The 19,236-nt window shown below is 35.2% G+C and overlaps 1 protein-coding gene across 1 annotated transcript in view; it reads right to left on the bottom strand.

Moving 5' to 3' along the window:
- The window catches only part of LOC105336697 (uncharacterized), a 70,671-nt gene that overhangs the window by 11,633 nt on the left and 39,802 nt on the right, over window positions 1-19,236 (bottom strand). The window contains exons 44-83 of the mRNA XM_066071432.1: window positions 18,944-19,117; window positions 18,593-18,854; window positions 18,091-18,245; window positions 17,463-17,636; window positions 17,128-17,349; window positions 16,800-17,003; window positions 16,382-16,564; window positions 15,985-16,194; window positions 15,734-15,776; window positions 15,458-15,621; window positions 12,307-12,480; window positions 11,763-12,030; window positions 11,431-11,594; window positions 10,998-11,156; window positions 10,678-10,896; window positions 10,232-10,274; window positions 9,688-9,845; window positions 9,139-9,327; window positions 8,782-9,003; window positions 8,592-8,634; window positions 8,302-8,459; window positions 7,815-7,988; window positions 7,426-7,635; window positions 7,280-7,322; window positions 6,996-7,162; window positions 6,707-6,883; window positions 6,399-6,617; window positions 6,132-6,174; window positions 5,795-5,955; window positions 5,475-5,648; window positions 4,852-5,107; window positions 4,490-4,659; window positions 4,169-4,342; window positions 3,486-3,735; window positions 2,981-3,147; window positions 2,623-2,796; window positions 2,154-2,406; window positions 1,891-2,057; window positions 1,573-1,743; window positions 813-1,077 (exon numbers count right to left, since the gene is read on the bottom strand). Of these exons, the coding sequence (XP_065927504.1) occupies window positions 813-1,077; window positions 1,573-1,743; window positions 1,891-2,057; window positions 2,154-2,406; window positions 2,623-2,796; window positions 2,981-3,147; window positions 3,486-3,735; window positions 4,169-4,342; window positions 4,490-4,659; window positions 4,852-5,107; window positions 5,475-5,648; window positions 5,795-5,955; window positions 6,132-6,174; window positions 6,399-6,617; window positions 6,707-6,883; window positions 6,996-7,162; window positions 7,280-7,322; window positions 7,426-7,635; window positions 7,815-7,988; window positions 8,302-8,459; window positions 8,592-8,634; window positions 8,782-9,003; window positions 9,139-9,327; window positions 9,688-9,845; window positions 10,232-10,274; window positions 10,678-10,896; window positions 10,998-11,156; window positions 11,431-11,594; window positions 11,763-12,030; window positions 12,307-12,480; window positions 15,458-15,621; window positions 15,734-15,776; window positions 15,985-16,194; window positions 16,382-16,564; window positions 16,800-17,003; window positions 17,128-17,349; window positions 17,463-17,636; window positions 18,091-18,245; window positions 18,593-18,854; window positions 18,944-19,117 (7,003 nt within the window). The remainder of the gene's footprint in view (window positions 1-812; window positions 1,078-1,572; window positions 1,744-1,890; window positions 2,058-2,153; window positions 2,407-2,622; window positions 2,797-2,980; window positions 3,148-3,485; window positions 3,736-4,168; window positions 4,343-4,489; window positions 4,660-4,851; window positions 5,108-5,474; window positions 5,649-5,794; window positions 5,956-6,131; window positions 6,175-6,398; window positions 6,618-6,706; window positions 6,884-6,995; window positions 7,163-7,279; window positions 7,323-7,425; window positions 7,636-7,814; window positions 7,989-8,301; window positions 8,460-8,591; window positions 8,635-8,781; window positions 9,004-9,138; window positions 9,328-9,687; window positions 9,846-10,231; window positions 10,275-10,677; window positions 10,897-10,997; window positions 11,157-11,430; window positions 11,595-11,762; window positions 12,031-12,306; window positions 12,481-15,457; window positions 15,622-15,733; window positions 15,777-15,984; window positions 16,195-16,381; window positions 16,565-16,799; window positions 17,004-17,127; window positions 17,350-17,462; window positions 17,637-18,090; window positions 18,246-18,592; window positions 18,855-18,943; window positions 19,118-19,236) is intronic.

Raw genomic sequence — 19,236 nt, 5'->3', positions numbered from 1 at the left:
TTAAATTTGAACCCCGCCTGGGGCCCCAGTTTTGGTCCGAGGGTCACGATTTTTACAATTTAGAATCTTCACTATGTATACAAGCTTATGTGTAAATATTGGCATTTCTGGTGCAGTGGTTCTTGAGAAGAAGATTTTATAAAAATTTTCCTATGTATTTCTATGTTAAACTTTGAACCCCGCCTGGGGCCCCAGTTTTGGTCCGAGGGTCACGATTTTAACAATTTAGAATCTTCACTATATATACAAGTTTTTGTGTAAATATTGGCATTTCTGGTGCAGTGGTTCTTTAGAAGAAGATTTTTAAAACATTTTCCTATGTATTTCTATGTTAAACTTTGAACCCCGCCTGGGGCCCCAGTTTTGGTCCGAGGGTCACGATTTTTACAATTTAGAATCTTCACTATATATACAAGCTTTTGTGTAAATATTGGCATTTCTGGTGCAGTGGTTCTTGAGAAGAAGATTTTTAAAGACATGCACCCTATACTTACTGTTTCGCAATTATCTCCCTTTTGAAAAGGGCTGTGCCCTTTATTTTTACAATTTATAACCCCCTTTCCATAAGGATGCTTTGTACCAAATTTGGTTAAATTTGGCCCAGTGGTTTTTGAGAAGAAGTTGAAAATGTGAAAAGTTTACAGACGGACGGACAGACAGACAGACGGACGGACGGACGGACGGACGGACGGACGACGGACAACGGGTGATCAGAAAAGCTCACTTGAACCTTCGGTTCAGGTGAGCTAAAAACACAAGAACATTCATACGTTATCAAATTAAACATGTTAAAGATACAAATTGAAGTGAACCTTATTGAAAAGATTTGGTCAATGCCGAATTCCTGTTCATCTCCAAAATGGAAATCAACTAAAGAGAGTTGGAACTGGAAAGTTTCTATTTGTAATGATAGGGAGTGATCACAAGCATCAATATTGATGGAGTAGTTCAGTGTCCGTCCGATCAAGGCTAGGTCTGTACAACACTGTATGGCCATGCATCCAGAGGAGATCCTGCAGTTGGTATTAGCTGGTAGAGTTTGGATGTAGGAAGAAATATCTTGTGAACACGAGGACTCTGTTTAAAAGGAAACATTGGGATCAATATTAGGATACTAGACAATCTGACTAAATAGCAGTATACATCTAGATATTTGGGGGGGTTTTTCTTTTCCAAATACGAATTTCCATTTCATAGCAAAGTTCCGAGATAAGTTCTGTAACAAGGAAGTGTCACTAGAAACCAGATGTAAATCTTTGAAATATAAATATGCAGTATCATGCAGTATATAGCAAGCAGTTAGAGCCAAAAACCTGAGAAATATGATGCATTTAAGAAATTTTGAACTTATCTCAAAACTGAACAAAATATCTTTTGAAACTAGTTGATACATGTACATTGTAAGACAACAGCTATATCAAATCAATAACTTCAATCTGAAATGCTAATTTTCTTTGATTACCAGTACATGACTTATTGGATATCTAGTTAATGATGTGGAGAGAAAACTTGTGGGAAACATGCTTATAAACAAGGGGAAACAATCTACATGTCTGAGCTTAAATAAGTTACCAATTTCAAAGCCTGAGAGGGTCCCAGCAAATGATGATCTATTGCATGGAGTGTCACTGAAAAACTTGCTAATACCAAGGTGATCCAGTAGCTGGTCTGCCAATACACTGGACAGGGAACTGATGGAAGTAGGAATCCCTTTGCTGATGAGGTAATCATTGAGACTGAAATCTGTATCAAAAGAGAATGTTGTGAAAGTTATCACGTAATTTACAGTGCATAAGTTTAAAGAAATTTTTATGATCATATTTTACTGTTTAAAACGATGAAAGTTAACCTTTGTAAAGTGAAAATAATCATTATGGGATTGGAACTTACCTGGAATGGCAAATTGTTGCAGACTGAAATTACAGGCAAGAATTGGTATTTTCATATCTCTCAAAATTGGAATATTCAGCATACAGTCTCCTTTTGATTCAAAGCAAGCACTGAACTTGATGTTAAACAAGAAAGCTGACTCAGTAGAGATGTAGTCTATCTTGTATCTAAAAAAAAAAAAATAGACATTATATTAAAATCAGATAGATATATTATCAGAAGATGGAATTGTTCGTTGATCTAAACAATAAGCAATTTCTTACTCCAATCTAAACACATTCTGTATTGTGTATGTCTGCCATGAAGAATATTCAAAATCATTGAGCATGATGACAATTTCCAGTTTTTCTAAGCGGATATAAACTTTTCCCCTGCATCTCTCCACACTGACTTCAGTCTGTACAGAAGTTGCCAGTAGAGCAATGTCTGTGCAACACGTGACACCAGAGCAAGAGGCAGAGAGAGCACATGATGCATGACTTGGTAAAGGCAGAACTGATTCCAGATCCGGACAAGCTGAAATGATACCTTGCTGGTTTAACACTTTGTCAAGTCAATTTTGATAAAAATTAATAAACAGCATGCACAAAACTCAAAATATGAAATATTTAAATTTTCAATTGCATGGCATGGCAAAGATTAATGTTAAAACTTCTATGTATTGATCAAGTTCCAAGTAAATTTGTTACAATAAATGTTTCCTTATCATAGAAACTCAAGACTAATGTATACCTGCCAAGTTCCAGTTTCCATCTCCTGCATTGTACTGTGTTCTTTGACACATTGGGTCCAGCATGTAATTTGACAACTTTAGCTCAGATTTGAGCAAATCAATCGCCCATTGTTCCAGCACATCCTTTTCCCCCAAATCTCTAATGTCAGTCATCCATTTGCTCAGTGAAAAATCTGCAAAAATTATATAGAATCCTTTGAATTAACAGTATTTACTATGAATTACATATTCATATGCAAAAGGAATTTTGATTTGTTTTATCAATAATCTGCAAAATATGTCATCTTTTGAAGATACAAGCAATATAACAAAAGAAACTATTGCCAGTTTGATCAAAATCATTATCAAACCCTTTACCTGGAATAGCAAAACTTCCTTCAGTAAAGTTGCACAGAGGTTTAGGAAGTCTGAATTCTTCTAGAATTGCTATTTCACGCTCACAAGCCTTTGATTTCGAATAACATAGTCTTGCTTTGAGGTCTATGACAATTTGCCCACGAAGATGTAAGTCATCAATCATGTACCTACAGATGAATTAAAGTTCACATTGTCATTATGTTGGTGAAAATGAAGAACTAAAAATTTTATATCAAATGTATTTAAATACATGTACTAAATACTGTGGAATCACTAGAATTCGTGGTGGCTCAATTTTCGTGGTATTCGTTGGTAGCCCTCCCCCACAAATTAACACCATCAACGAAAACAAATTAATAAAGACTCTGAGTTATCTTTCTTACCAAAACTAAAAACCAACACATCCGCGAAATTACATCCCCACGAATAAGCCAAAACCCACAATCCATGAAAATTGACCCCTATGATTTTAAATGATTTCACAGTAATATCCTAAAGTCCTTACTCCAATTGTAGAATTCCAAACAGTTGAGCAGTGCTCTTAGTTCCCATTGGATAATCAAACAAAGAAATCTCAAATTTCATTTTCTCCAGTGTAATTATCAATGTTTCTCCACAAGAGTCCATAGTGACTGATATCTGGTAGGTCAATCCTGTGATGTCATCATCAAAACAACAACTGATACCTGTGCAGGAAGCGTTGATGTGACAACTGATGCTGTTGCTGGGCAGTACAGGGGGTCTTACTTTGCATGCTGGAAAGAAAGCATATGAAAAATAATCAAGCCAGAATAAAGATACTGTAGATTCCTTATATTACGCAATTATTTAATTCTGCGATTCAACCGCTTTGCATCAAATTGCGAGAATATAGAATCCCGAATTTCCAATCTTTATCAAAGTTTCATTTAGTTTACATCTTTCCAAAAAGTAAAAGCGAGATTTAAAATCTGCGAGGTGTACTTTTCAGGTTTTTACACGAACATCAATTTCGCGCATTTAATAAGAATCTTCAGTAATAAGAAAGCATCCTGTGTTTGGTCTTCTAATTTTAATTTACTTATTATCATACACATTGAACATACTTACAAGCTGGGATACACAATTTGAATTTGTGTACAGACAAAAACTTCCATTGAAATTCTCTTTTGAATTTGCATTCAAATATATACTTAAGTTTGTACATACCTGTTGGTACATTCCATCCAGCCTGTGTCTGTGGGAAGTATGGTACAGAGTTCCTAGAACAGCCGACTCCTACATACTCCTCCACCCCAAGTTCTCTCAGTAACAACTTAGTCTGTTCATGTGTCAACAGGCTGCCAAATCCAAGTGAGGTCTTCCATGAGGAGAGGTCAAAACCTATTCAAATAGGCAAGAAAATATTCATTATGCAAGTACATGACTGTATATATTTTAAGGTCAACTAATATATGACGATATAAATCTGATTGCCTTCATATCTCACATCTAGAAAATTCTAAGTTTATCATTGCATGCACAACTCACTGGGGTTTAAATAGGGCATTTCCATGCTGCAAAGCTGTTTTGGTAATATTGTGTTGTAGAAAATCACAATAGAATAAACACAATCAGAGATATCAGATGTCTCCATACAAACACTCAGGTTCATGTTTAATAGGTATTTCCTGTCCATTACCAGATTCTGGATGCTGAAGCTGTTAAAAGACACAAATATACACATGCCGATGAAATAAAAATATACATCACAGGACTGATAAATATAATAATAAATTATTATGTACATTTTTTATTTTCAACAGTTTTGTTACAAATGGTCAGATGGAGCTGTATTCAAACTAAACTGTTTTCTGCAGGTATTGAGTAAAAGAATCAAATGTATTACTGACTCAATGCGGAGGGCTCCTTGCAGTGTAAAATGGTCAGTTGTTCCAAAGTCATAGTCAAACAGAGTGATGTTGTATTGCATTCTCTCAATGTTTAGACTCATGATGGCTTCACAAGGATCCATGAGAACTTGGACATTAATGGAGCGACCCCCGAGGAAGGCTACCTCAGCACAGCAGTCAATGCTGGTACAGCTGTCTGTGATGTGACAGGACACTGAACTGGGTAGAGGTGGCAGGACAGGGGTGCTCGGGCAGTCTACAATACATAATAATTATATAGGAATATAATTAAAATGGGCTTTGACATACTCATAACACTTTTTACTGATAAACTGTTTGTGCTTGTGCAGTCTTCAACATAATTTCATGGCCTAATACATGTATCTAGTAAGTTTTCATATTAATTATACCATTTTCATTGATATAATTTTCATGCTTTGGACAGTCCATGACATTTTTTTTGGCATTATATCTTGTATGTTTTCACACAGGCATGATAATAATTTCACTTATGTATGGTACTTTTGGACTCCTTATGTGCATCAATGTCAAAAGATATAAATGAACCTAACATATTTTTTATCCATAGGATATATTTTTTTAAAAAAATTTTAAACTCATACCATTTTTCCATCCATTGCTGCTTGTTTGATAGCTTGCCGAAGTTCTTGAACATTGTGGATCTTTCAAGAACTCTGAAACTCCCAGAGAAGATAAAAGCGAGGAGGCATCCAAAGAAGAGAGAGCAGTCTTTATGTCTAGTCCTTTGTCCAACAGCCATGATTCAAGGGAAAATTCTACTCAAAGAAATTACATCAACCTTCAACCTACACCAGTATGATAATAATATTGTATATTCAAGATGAATTTAAACATGTGACTATGTCCATTCATAGTTCTTATTTTCAATATCACTCATTTGATACAAGTAGTTATAACAAACCTGATAGGAATCCAGATCCCCATTCACACAGTGTTTTAGGCAGCTTGAAGTCTTGAATCAATGCAAGTGTGTCCAAAGCACAAGGACCAATACCATAACACACCTTTAAGCTGGCTGAGATTCTGTAGTGCTTTTCATGTGGTATGTCATCGATTTTGAATCTATTAAAAGAAATAAATTTAACATAACTATCTTTTTATAAATCACATTAGCAGCAAAATTTGTAATACAGTAAAACAAATACATATCTTTAACACAGATTGAAGTACGATATTTTCAATTACAACATCAAACAGATTTAAATAACCCTAACAAATAGTGGATTCTTTTGACTTACTCAAACTGCAAAACACTCATCAGGTATCTCTTTTCTGTCATACCTACAAGGATATAAAAGTTCATTGTACAATATTCATTTAAATTCAACACTAGTAAACTTTCAGTTCCATGAAACCAAAAAACTTTTGATCTGTGATTTCAAGTCAACGAGAGGAATGATAAATCAACAGGCAACATGTCCTATGGTATTTTTTCCTGCAAATAAAATGTCAAAACCACTAAAATTTCAATGATTCATGTTAAGCTTTCATGAAATTTATCTTACCAAAGTTGTAACCATTTAGGGCAATTTTAATTTTGAGCTTCTCTACTTCAAATGTGAGGATGTGGTTGCAATCATCCAGCTGAACTCCCACTGTAAAATGGTGCCTTAGAACAGAGTTCTCTGCCACACAACAGGTCACACCTGTACAGTAGTCAGGTATGGAACACCTGACTGATGAGGGAAGTGCAGGTAAGCTGGAATCCAAGTTGTTCTTGCAGTCTTAAACAGAAAAAAAAATAATGAAGATAATGTACATTAAATTCATTGATCAATCTTTAATATTAGTCCATTACCATTTCTCTACCCACCATTTTTCCACCCGTGACTGTTAGCTGGACTGTATGTACTCGAGGTAAAGGAACATGGTACTTTGTTCAGATAAGACCTAATACCCAGATGATCTAAAAGGTTGTCTCTGTTGAGCTGTGAGAGAATCGATCCTTGTGTCAGTGAGAGGTCCTGGTACCATTGTGATAAACTGAAATCTGATCAAAGTAAAAAGGATATAAAATGGCCAAGATACAACATCCAAGTTTCCATTTTTTCCTCAGAGATGGGAGCATCAAATATAAATACTATATCTATAACATTTCATACTAGCAGTTGAAAATCCCTCAGTCCAGTCGCATATCCTCTTGGGCACCAGAGTGTTTTTGAAGATAGCTAGGTCAACAAGGCACTTATCATCTGATGCCTCAAAACAGACTTTCAAGGTTGCAGACACTCTGAACTGTCTCTCTGTTTCCAAGTCTTCTACCTTATAACTGCAATTTAAGATTACAAAATTTGGCATGAATTTTTTTCACTGGTGACCCTAAAAAGATCAAGAAATTTATAAATATGGATGATATCTATAGTGAGTGATTTGCTAGCATACTTACTCCAAACGAATCACACTGTTCAAGTAAAATTTGTTTTCTGTCCCTAAAAGAAAAACAAAACAAATGTATTTTTTCGAAAGAATATGTAGCAATAGTAAAAAGCAGCAGTCCCAGAAAAACAATTGAATAAGTGATATAATATGTACCAAAGGAGAGATCATCAAAGGAGATGTTGAAGGACAATTTCTCAATGCCAACATGGATCCAGTGATTACAGGCATCTATTGTGATGTAGCTTTCAAAAGACCTCTGTAGGAAGTCAATGTCCATACAACAGCTGACAGCAGTGCAGGTGTCCTTGATCAAGCATGTCACAGAGTCTGAGATTGGGCTGGTCAAAACATCCATCTGACAGTCTGGAAAATAGTATAGTTATATATAGTATTACTAACTAATTCCAAAAACAATTTCCAAGGAAGCTTGGATATATGACATAAAGGGATTTACAGGCAATCATATTTAAACATTTGCAGTACTGTTTCAACAGTAATACTTAATAATACAACAATCAGATATAGTGTAAAGAATAAATTACCTGATTTCCAACCGTTGACATGTGGACTGTACACAGGGCCTGATCTCTGACATTGTGGGTCCTGGGTGTATTTAGAGATGCCCAGCTCTTCCAGCAGTTTAGCTGCACTAAGCTTAGACAGTGTGGAGTTGATACTGGCCCCAATGTCTTTGTACCAGTTTTTCAATGAGAAATCTAAATTTTAAAAAAAAGGGTAACAAAACTGTTCTCCGAGATCCATCAACAAACACACACAGAACAACAAGATAGATAGTTAGATAGATAGATAGATAGATAGATAGATAGATAGATAGATAGATAGATACATAATGTAGTATACTTTAAACACAGGAATGTTCAGTCCTATTACAATTTAATAGGCTGAATGCAGACAGATAGATAGATGGTATACTTTAAACACAGGAATATTCAGTCCTATTACAATGTAATAGGCTGAATGCAATAGGCATAATTTTTCCAATCATAATAAAAAGCTAGTACAGTGTACCTGGAATGGTGTAAGCAAAATCCCAGCTACATCCTGGCTTAGGAATCCTCCTCTTGTCCATTACCATTACATCATATACACAGGAGTTCTCCTCAAGACAGATCTTGACTCTTAGAGTTATCTCCAGAGAAGTCTTATTTACATCATCAATCTTGTATCTTTTGAAAGAAAAAAAACCCAGAATATTATTTCCAACATAGAATTCTCTGAAAATATTATAATACCCAAAAATATCAAAACGAAACACTTTCCCTACAACTGTTACTAAAATCACAGAAGAGATATCTTACATAATTTGTATGACATCTGCCAATCTGAAATACTCTTGGGTGCCTGTAAAGAAACAAGTTAGTCTCTTTTAATCAAAACCTGTCGCTGGCAGATAATTTTTCTCATAGACTTGGATAACAGACAAAAACTATGTCTGATGCTACTTTTAAACATAAATATTGGGAGGCTGATATGTAAATAAAATCAAACCATAGGCGTATGACAGGAGTGTGGTTTCAAATGTCAAGTTTTCTATTCCCAGTTTCAGAGTTTGAAGACAGAGGTCCAGATCCATGAAGAAGTGAATGGTTTGTTGGAGGGGACTCTGGAGATCCAGGCAGCACTCTATTGCTGTACAGTGGTCCTTTAAGTGACAACTAAGAGGTAGGCCACTGGGAATCTGTGTCATGGTCTCCATCGCTAGGGGACAGTCTGAAAATCGTTGTATTGAATGATATAGATCTTGGCCCATTAGGACAAATTGTACAACAAAATGGAATGCTTCAAATCTTTCATATTTCATATACTAGGTATAATTCCAACATGTAGGAAAAGTGAATATTTTACCTATCTTCCATCCCAGTTGTCCAGAGGTCTCAGGCTTGTAATCAGAAGACATCCTGCTGCACTGTTGGTCCTTAGGCAGCAGGAAATTGGTGATTCCCAGAGCTTCCTTAAGGATTGATAGTTGGGTGGCTAGCAACAGAGTTCCAACAGGAATAGACATGTTCTTGTACCAATCACTGATGGAAAACTCTGAAAAACACAGCAAAATCCGTAAAATAATAATTATCATTATGACATGAAAAGTCCACAACAATCCTGTAAAATGCTACAAGCATTTACATATCATGTCCTAGCATGATTTTTAAAACATCAATCTCTTCATGTTTACAATAATTGAAAAGAATAAAAAGGAAAATAAATTGCTGATAATTAATTTTATAAAGCATCTTTCCTAAACAAAGTATAATAAAAGACATGAGAAAAAATACCAATTTTCTGATGATTTGATAGATTTTGACATTTCCATATTTAATTCTTTTTTTCACATACTGCTAATGATAGATATTCTGTTTCCAAAAAAATAATAAAGAGCAAGTTTAAACAACTTACTTGAAAAATCAAGAGACCAGTCACAACCAATCTTAGGAAGATAGAGATCTTTTACTATATCCTGTGAGAGAATACAGGGTTTGTCTTTTTCCAAACAGACTTCCACTTTCATGTTAACCATGTACTTAGCATCTCCCATGAGATCTTCAATGCTGTACCTAGTGTGACAAATGGATATATCCATTATCATAGATGCATGAAGTAAATTGTTTTCTGATTTATCTGAATATACAGGTTTAACATAGTAGTTATGTGCTTTTGAATGTATTGTAATGTTTGTGAAGTCAAATTTTAATGTTGAATGATTATATGGCATTTCTAATCTCTCATTGTTACTGGACATTTATTTTAAACTAAACAGAATATTTATCCCTTCAGTGATTCTCAGATATGAATAAAGGGGCAATCATTCACATTATTCACATTTATTTAGTAAAAACAAGAGTGCAATTTAAGCGTTTCCCTTTTGATCTTATGCAAAATTCATTAACAAAATGGATGCGAATGACATTTTTATCATGATGTCTGATCATGCATTACTTACTCAATTTTTATCACTTCTTGTAGCCAAAATCTTTCCTTTGTTCCTTTAACAAAAATAATCTCAATACATACAACTTATGAGAACAAGATTATCATACTGGATGTCATTAGTGATAGAGAGCTTATCAGTACCCCCTTCTCAACCATTGCTATGCTTCCATGAACTTTTTTCAAGTTATCATTTTTATAATATATCATATTCTTAGTCCAAACTCACACTCAAGGGTAATCATATGGTTGAAATTCTAATACAACAGTGAATATTTGCCATTGTTTGCATACAGTTGATTTTAATTGGATAATAAAGTTTTAATAGAAATGATATATATCTTTTTAATAATCATATCACAATATGATAAATTCTAATAATCTTGTAGATCCTGAATCTTTTAAACTTTAATCAATATTCCATGTAGTGGAAACGAAGAGACAAATAAATTTATATACCAAATGTGTACGTAAGAAGATTGACTTTGGTTCTGTATTGCTCTATGCCAACAACCAATGTTTTGTTACATGGATCAAGGTCAATGTAAACTTCAAAGTTCCTTCCTATCGGTCTCACTTGTAGACAGCAGTGGATCTCTGTACACTTAGAGCTTATGGAACATGTCAATGGTAATCCAGCCAAGCTTGGTTTCTTGTACAGCTCTGATTTTGGGCATTCTGAAAGTAAAAGGAATAATCATTTAATATCTAAATAAATATGATGGCAGCAATGCAAGGTACATGTATTTTTGTACATCGAAATGTCTCCGACCCCCTACCATCGATCCATCCATTGGTGGTTCCATTAGCTAGACTACACTGTGGCCTCGACAAGTAACCGGCTATACCTAGGTGCTCCATCAGCTGATCACTGAGGGTGGGAAGTAGTGTGTCCATGGAGATGTCAAGAGAAGCTTTCCAATCCTCCAAGGAAAAGTCTAAAGATTTTGAAAATGAACTATGAAAAATAATCATTTCACAATGACCTATTCCTAAATCAGAATGAGTTGTCAGTAAAGCTATAAAATTGTATTTAGAGAAAATTGTATTATAATAACAGGGTACTATAGTTTTACATGAACTTAAAAATGTCTCGCATTTCATTTTATTTTAACAAATTATACTTGATTTGGTCAAATTCTAAAAGCTTGCCCAGTATGAACATAATAATTTATAATTGTATATACCATACATTATGATATCCTCACTTACTTGGTATTTGAGCAGCTGATGCAAATTCACACACATTCTTAGGTAGGCGCTTCTCATGAAAGATGACTTTATCCATGAAACAAGAGGAGTGTAAATCAAAACAAACACTGAATCTAAGGTTTACAACATACTGATTCTCAGCTGATAAATCCCAAATCTGGAACCTGGAATTACAACAAACACACTGAAACAGGTACATATGTATCTAATCAATTACAAGTATCTCTATCATTAAAGTTTATTCTCATTAAAAAAATTCAGCTGTTAAAAAATACTACAGTACTTAGCATTTGTATAGACAAATTATTTTCAAGCAGTGCAGCGATTCTTACTTGATGCGTACAACGTTGACCAATCTAACATCTTTTTCAATTCCGAACTCAAAGTCTTGCATGTAGACCTCAAACTGGAACTTGTCAATACCAAACTTGATTTTGAAGTTACACGGGTCTATATCAAGGTAGGCATGGAAGTTATGGTGGATGGGATCAGCTCCAATACAACAGTCAATGCCAGTACAGGACTCTGTGATCTGACACACCATGTTGCTGGGCAGGGATGGCAGAGAAGAGCCTGGCTGGGAAAGGTCTTTGGGACACACTGTAAATCAAGCAGATGCTTGTTTTGAATCATATAACAAGGGAAAAGTCCTTAATACAATCAAATGTTTTCAACTCCCTATTCAACTCACTGAACAAATCCACAAAATTAAACATGCAATGTGTCACATCATTTCATTTAAAGTAATACCATAACATTTTCAATTCATTGATGAAAAAGGATGAATTTATCACATAAACTATCTCATGTTGGCAAACATCCTTAATTGATTTTAAAATAAATAATAATAACTCATGTATAACTAGCAAGACCAACCCTTTTTAATGCCGTTGACATTGGGGATGTAACCAGGAGCCGTCATTGAACAAGGTGGATCATCTAAGAATGTAGGAAGACCCAGGGCCTCTTTTAGTTTGTCTAGAGCCAGGCCCTTTATCTGATCATAGGCAGAAAGTGCGCTGTCTCTCATAAATTGTTCAAGAGAGAAATCTGAAAAATACAAAAGGCAAATCAAACAAGAATAGAATTCCTGGGTCCCCCGCCGGTCAAGCAGTATACTAGTATCGACCAAGGCTGATTTAGGAACTTGAACAGGTATTAGTGGTATAAACATTTGCTATAAATTTAATGAAAATCCGTCAATAATTTGTAGGCATGAGAGCGCTTACAAAAAAGTGTGACGGATGGAAACACGGGCGCATGGACACACGGACGGACGCCCAGCATTTCTATGTCCCTGCTCCGCGTTGCGGCGGGGGACAACAAATTGAGAACAAAGCTGAAAGATGTAATCATTTAAAGTGGCGATAAGATTTGTATACGGTAACCTTCTTAAAAGGCATTTTAATCTGAGCATGCAGTTTACACAATATGAAATCAATTACACTTCAGCATCTAATTCTCACTTTAAAATTAATTGTGCACATAACTGTTTAAATTTTATCCCAAATGTATAAAATTTTCAAAGGAAGTAAAAAATTCATCTGAACAAATTGCTTATAAATTATCAAAATAAATCAATCATAATTCAGGCTTAAACTCGATGCTTGTATTTGAAGATTTCTCATCAAAAGAACAAGAGGCCCATGGGCCACATCGCTCACCTGAACAGCAGTTCCTTGTAACATCACATTTCGTAGCATATGCTTTTTCTATTTTAAACATTGAACCCCTTTCTGGGGACCCAGTTATGGTCCGAGGTTTATGGTTGGCTTGAACAACATAAACAGTAACATAGGAATAAAAATGTGTAGCACTGCGGTAGGACCGCATGTACACAACCTGAAAACCTGAAAAACTGAACGTAGCAGAGTTCCACTTCAAGAGAAATAACTCTCAGACTGTACAGAACATCAAGAAAGATAACTCTTGGTTCCACTACATTAGAGTTTACACAATTTGAGGATCTTTGCATAATAATCTCACAAACTGTAGCATTATAGTTCTCGAGAAAAACTTTTTAAAAACATTTTCAATATATCTTTCTATGTTAAACTTTGAACCCCTCTTGGGGCCACAGTATTAGTCCAGGGCTAAAGTTTTAAATATTTGGAATCTACATTATTTAAGGATGCTTGCATAGTTATCTCACAAGCTGAAGCATTATAGTTCCCTAGAAAAAGATTTTTCAACATTTTCCCTCTATATTTCTATGCTAAACTTTAAACACCTCTTGGGGCCCCAGTATTAGATTGAGGTCACGGCTTTTATAATTTCGAATCTACACTATTTGAGGGTGCTTACGTAGTTATCTGACAAATTGATGCATTGTAGTTCTCGAAAAGAAGATTTTTAAACATTTTCCATATATACCGGCACTTCTACATTTAACTTTAAACCCATCTTGGGTCCCTAGTATTAGTCCAGGGGTCACTATTTTAAAACTGTCGAACCATCATTATCCAAGGTTGTATGCATGATAGTAATCTCACAAATTGAGGCATTGTAGTTCTCGAGGAGAAGATATTTTAACGTTACCTTTATATTTCTATAATAAACTTTGACCCCATCTTGGGGCCCCAGTATTGGTCCGGGGGTCACGATTTTACCAATTTAAGGAATCTACATGAGCGAAGGCATAGAAATTCCACAAACTAAAACATTGTAGTTCTTGAGAAGAAAATTTTTAAACTTTTCCTTTATGTTTTTTAAAATGTTTAAATTTTGAACCCCTCTTGGTGCCCATCAATTGTCCGGGAGTTACAATTTTTTGAATCTACATTATTTAAGGATGTACATGTATGCATAGTAATATCCCAAACAGTTGCACTATAGTTCTTGAGAAGAAGATTTTAAAACATTTTCCTATATATGTTAAAATCTAAACCCCTACTGGGGCCCCACTTTTTGTTCAGGGGTCACGATTTTTACAATCTTCACTATATATACAACCGTTTGTGTATGTATTGGCATTTTTGGTGAAGTGGTTTTTGAGAAGAAAATTTTTAAACATTTTTCATATGTAGTTCTATGTTAAACTTTGAACCCCGCCTGGGGCTGCAGTTTTGATTTGAGGGTCACGATTTCTAATCTTCATTATACATACAAGCTTTTGTGTAAATATTGGCATTTCTGGTGCAGTGGTTCTTGAGAAGAAAATTTTTTAAACATTTTCCTAAGGTATATCTATGTTAAACTTTGAACCCCGCCTGGGGCCCCAGTTTTGGTCCGAGGGTCACGATTGTTACAATTTAGAATCTTCACTATATATACAAGCTTTTGTGTAAATATTGGCATTTCTGGTGCAGTGGTTCTTGAGAAGAAGATTTTTTAAACATTTTCCTAAGGTATCTCTATGTTAAATTTGAACCCCGCCTGGGGCCCCAGTTTTGGTCCGAGGGTCACGATTTTAACAATTTAGAATCTTCACTATATATACAAGTTTTTGTGTAAATATTGGCATTTTTGGTGCAGTGGTTCTTGAGAAGAAGATTTTTAAAACATTTTCCTATGTTTTTTTATGTTAAACTTTGAACCCCGCCTGGGGCCCCAGTTTTGGTCCGAGGGTCACGATTTTTACAATTTAGAATCTTCACTATGTATACAAGCTTTTGTGTAAATATTGGCATTTCTGGTGCAGTGGTTCTTGAGAAGAAGATTTTTAAAGACATGCACCCTATACTTACTGTTTCGCAATTATCTCCCTTTTGAAAAGGGCTGTGCCCTTTATTTTTACAATTTATAACCCCCTTTCCATAAGGATGCTTTGTACCAAATTTGGTTAAATTTGGCCCAGTGGTTTTTGAGAAGAAGTTGAAAATGTGAAAAGTTTACAGACGGACGGACAGACAGACAGACGGACGGACGGACGGACGGACGGACGACGGACAACGGGTGATCAGAAAAGCTCACTTGAACCTTCGGTTCAGGTGAGCTAAAAAAAAATTAATTCAGGCTAAATTCAATGCTTGTATTTGAAGATCTCTCAGTCAGTTCAGTCTTATTTGTCAGATTCATATAAATATACCTGGATTCAGGAATGATGTTCCCCACACACATGACTGTTTCGAGAGCTTAGCCTGATCTAGAACATTTGTGTTGATTATGCAGTCCCCTCCATCTTCAAAGCAGACAGCAAGATCCACTGTCACTACATACACACCTTCTCCTTTGTTGTCCCATATGGTGTACCTGTCAATTGAACCGAAATTCATTAGTCATATACATGTATAATTATAGTACACCGTTTTGCTTTTGAAAATCAACTTTATGTTTACAAAGAAAACATATATACATGTTTTACCAGAGCTTGATGACACCCATAATAACAACTTCTTTCCTTTTACCTGAAATATTCATTAGACAAGTTAATCGTATCAAATCAATATCATATTAGTTGTAGAGGCATCAGATATTGTTGCGGTGTCTGAGAAACTGATCAATGGCATCAATTTTTTTTATGTCTTACATTTACTACTAGTATTTCTGTGAAACATATGATGGTCAAGTTTTTTGCCAAAACTACAATGTATATATTATCCATCAACTCCATACCATATTCAAATCCTTGCAGCGATATTGTTTCTGTGAGTTTTTCTACTCCAAAGGTCAGTTTCTGGTTACAGAAGTCTATATCAAGCTCCACCTCAAACGTCCTGCTCACCCTCCCTACCTCCACGCAGCACCGAATGGCCGTACACGTGTTCTTTATATGACAGGCAGTCGTTCCCCTTATTTTTGGTAATGCAAGGTTAGCTGGACATTCTACAGAAGAAATGCTTGAAACTGAATTAATATGGAAATATTATATTGTTCACGTAGTACAAATTTAATCTATTACTTAAAATCACAACTATTTCCAAGACTACCACAAAAAACAAACAATCCATTTTCTTGGACACTGACTTGTAGAAAATCTAATACAAAATTGCCTTGAAAGGTTGATCTATACCTGAGGACCATCCAGTCTGTAGGATTTTTTTGACACTGTATGGTGACTCCGTCCTGTCACATGCTGGGTCCTTTAGAAAGGAATCAATGCCTAGCTTCTTGAACAGAGCAGCAGCCAGCGCTGTGGACAAACTACCATCAAATGACAGGCCTTGCTCACTCATCCAGTTGGAGAGAGAAAATCCTGGAGGGTCAAAGTAGAAAAATTAATGAATAGGCGCATAGTGAATACTGAATTCTTTGATATATATTGTATTAAGAACTGTCTAACCTAAATGTGGGTAAAATGATGTCTCTCAATGAGATAATCAATAGTAAATCTAATGAACACGTTTTGTTTGCAGGTAGTATAATAAATACACTTAATTCAAAAGAGAAATGAAAGACGTCTTCAGAATTGAAATGAATATTGAACTCACCTTGGATATTAAAATCCATTGTAAGGTCACAGTTAAGGATGGGGATAAGTACTTGATTCAGAATTGGAACATTTAGATCACACTGATTCGGTTCTAGACATACGGAAACACCCATGTCTAAAACATACTTCTTGGATACTTCCAACTGAGTTGCTTTAAACTTGATGAATATAACATTTGCAACATTCACTGAAACTTCTTCACCTGAAAAAATTATACACCACTCTTTTAAATTTAATCAATTTTTTTAAATAACCCAGGTCTTTGAAAAATATCCCTATGGCTTGAAGAAATTATATCAAATAATTTTATCTTGCACTATACATACCCCAGAATTCATTAAAATCTAGCAGTCCATAGCTAAATGTTTTCTTTTCTATTCCTCCAGAGATGACATAGTTACACCTGTCAAAGTGAAGGAAGAAATGAAGCTTGAGGTTCAGGAGGCTGAAGTCCACACAGCAGTCTATCCTTGTACAGTTAGAGGACAGCCCACACCTCACTTTGTCGGATGTGATTTCTGGTAAAACAACCCAATCCAATGGACATTCTACAAAGATACAAAAACAACCCACCATAAAAGTTTTGTTTTAACAATTAGAAATTATTCGTATGAAAACATTAATTAAAAATTTCTTCAAGGTTTTTGATATTTATACTGACGGTTTTTCCATCCCTGAAGACTTGGAGAGTACAGTTCTTCCCCTGCATCACATGGTGTGTCCGATAGAAACTGATCAATGCCCAGCTGTTGAAGCAGCAATGTTTTAGCGTTGTCTTTCAAATCATTTATTGAGGGGATTTCCATGTCTTGCAGCCAATCAGCAAGTGAAAAGTCTGAAAAATGATGGGGATTTTTTCCGATTTTAAATAAAAACATGACCTGAACTTAGTTTACATAACAATGAATAGTGAGCACTGTATCTCACTTATAACCCAACGACTGACACTAAAATTTCAGTTGACTTTTAGAAATACCTTACTGAAAAAAATAAATTTTGACCAAAATCATGATCATGTCCCTTCAAACATGAGGAATTATTATCCTTGGCTAAGACTCTTGTAAAATCAAGGATAGCACCCCTCACAGATTTTAAAAGTTCAATCTATTTTGCTGACAGTTGTAAACTATATGAAATCTTAATAAAACTATAGTGCTTGTATACAGTATATCAGTACAATACAAAGCATACTGAAAAGTTCTGTAATATTTAATTACAGTATGTGCTCATGGTGCTAATTGTAATTTGCTAGCCTTTTAAATGCATTTACATGCATGCTATGTGCTTACTCTTGCTCTCCCCTGTGATAATGGCTCTGATTGTTGGTAACCTTGTATTCCTGAGGATAGGGATGTCAATGGAGCAGTCCCCTCCATTCAGACAAACAGATGCATGTACATTGAACACATACACATTCTCATTGGTTATTGGCTTCACACTTAACCTACATGAATGAACACATACACATTCTCATTGGTTATTGGCTTCACACTTAACCTATATATTGAAAAAAAAATAACGACAAAGGCAATATATATATTTTGCAAAATATCATCTGAAAGTCTAAACCAAAATTCTGTTTAATTAATGTTCTTATAGCAATTATTGAGATGCTTATTTTAACTTGTCAAAGTTTTACACAATTATCAATTGCTGTAATAAATTTCTTGGATTTGAAATATTTCAACATCATTCATTTGCAGATGGCATTTTTATCATTTTTTATCAATGACATACATTGAACACAAATTACCTTCCTGCTGCCTTCTAAAACACATTTATTTAACATACCCTAGTTTAATGAGACCTGCAGCCACAGCGATGGTTTTGACATCTCCCCAAACATAGTCATTGAGTTTGATAGTTTCCGTTATTGTTTCCAATCCAATCTGGAGCTCCAGTTTGTCCAGATCCAGAAAGACGGACACATGGAGACCAAGACCCAGAACAGGGATGTCTGCACAGCACTCGATACCTGTACAGTAGTCCGGGATGTGACAAGACATTGGGTCTGGGATCTGTGAGGGTAGGAATGCAATTGTCTTGGGACACTCTGAAACAATATCCATTATAAAGTCTTTATCTCGTACATTTATAGATAATTATAAAAAAAAAATCCATAAAGTAGCATAAACAGAATACCATTATGTATTCCTTGAATAGATGGGATGTATGGTGCTCTGGTTCTGTCACATTTAGGTCGCTGGAAAAAATCTGTCAGATTGAGCTGGTCCAGGAGAAGCATGACTGCTCCCTCCGCGAGTTGTTCATTCAGATCCAATGCCTTCTCCCTCATCCACTCACTCAGTGAAAAATCTGAGGACAAAAGATCTTATTGCAAATTGTGTTGATATTAAGTATTACTTCATCCACTAGAATTGTGCCTATTTTGGGTTAAATTACCAGAACATGAAACACAAAAATTTTTTGCTCAC

This window comes from Magallana gigas, chromosome 9, assembly GCF_963853765.1.
Source record: "Magallana gigas chromosome 9, xbMagGiga1.1, whole genome shotgun sequence".
In the NCBI taxonomy this organism is placed as follows: Eukaryota; Metazoa; Mollusca; class Bivalvia; order Ostreida; family Ostreidae; genus Magallana; species Magallana gigas.
The sequence above is the reverse complement of the archived record's forward strand: the minus strand, read 5'-3'. Positions and strand labels throughout refer to the sequence as shown.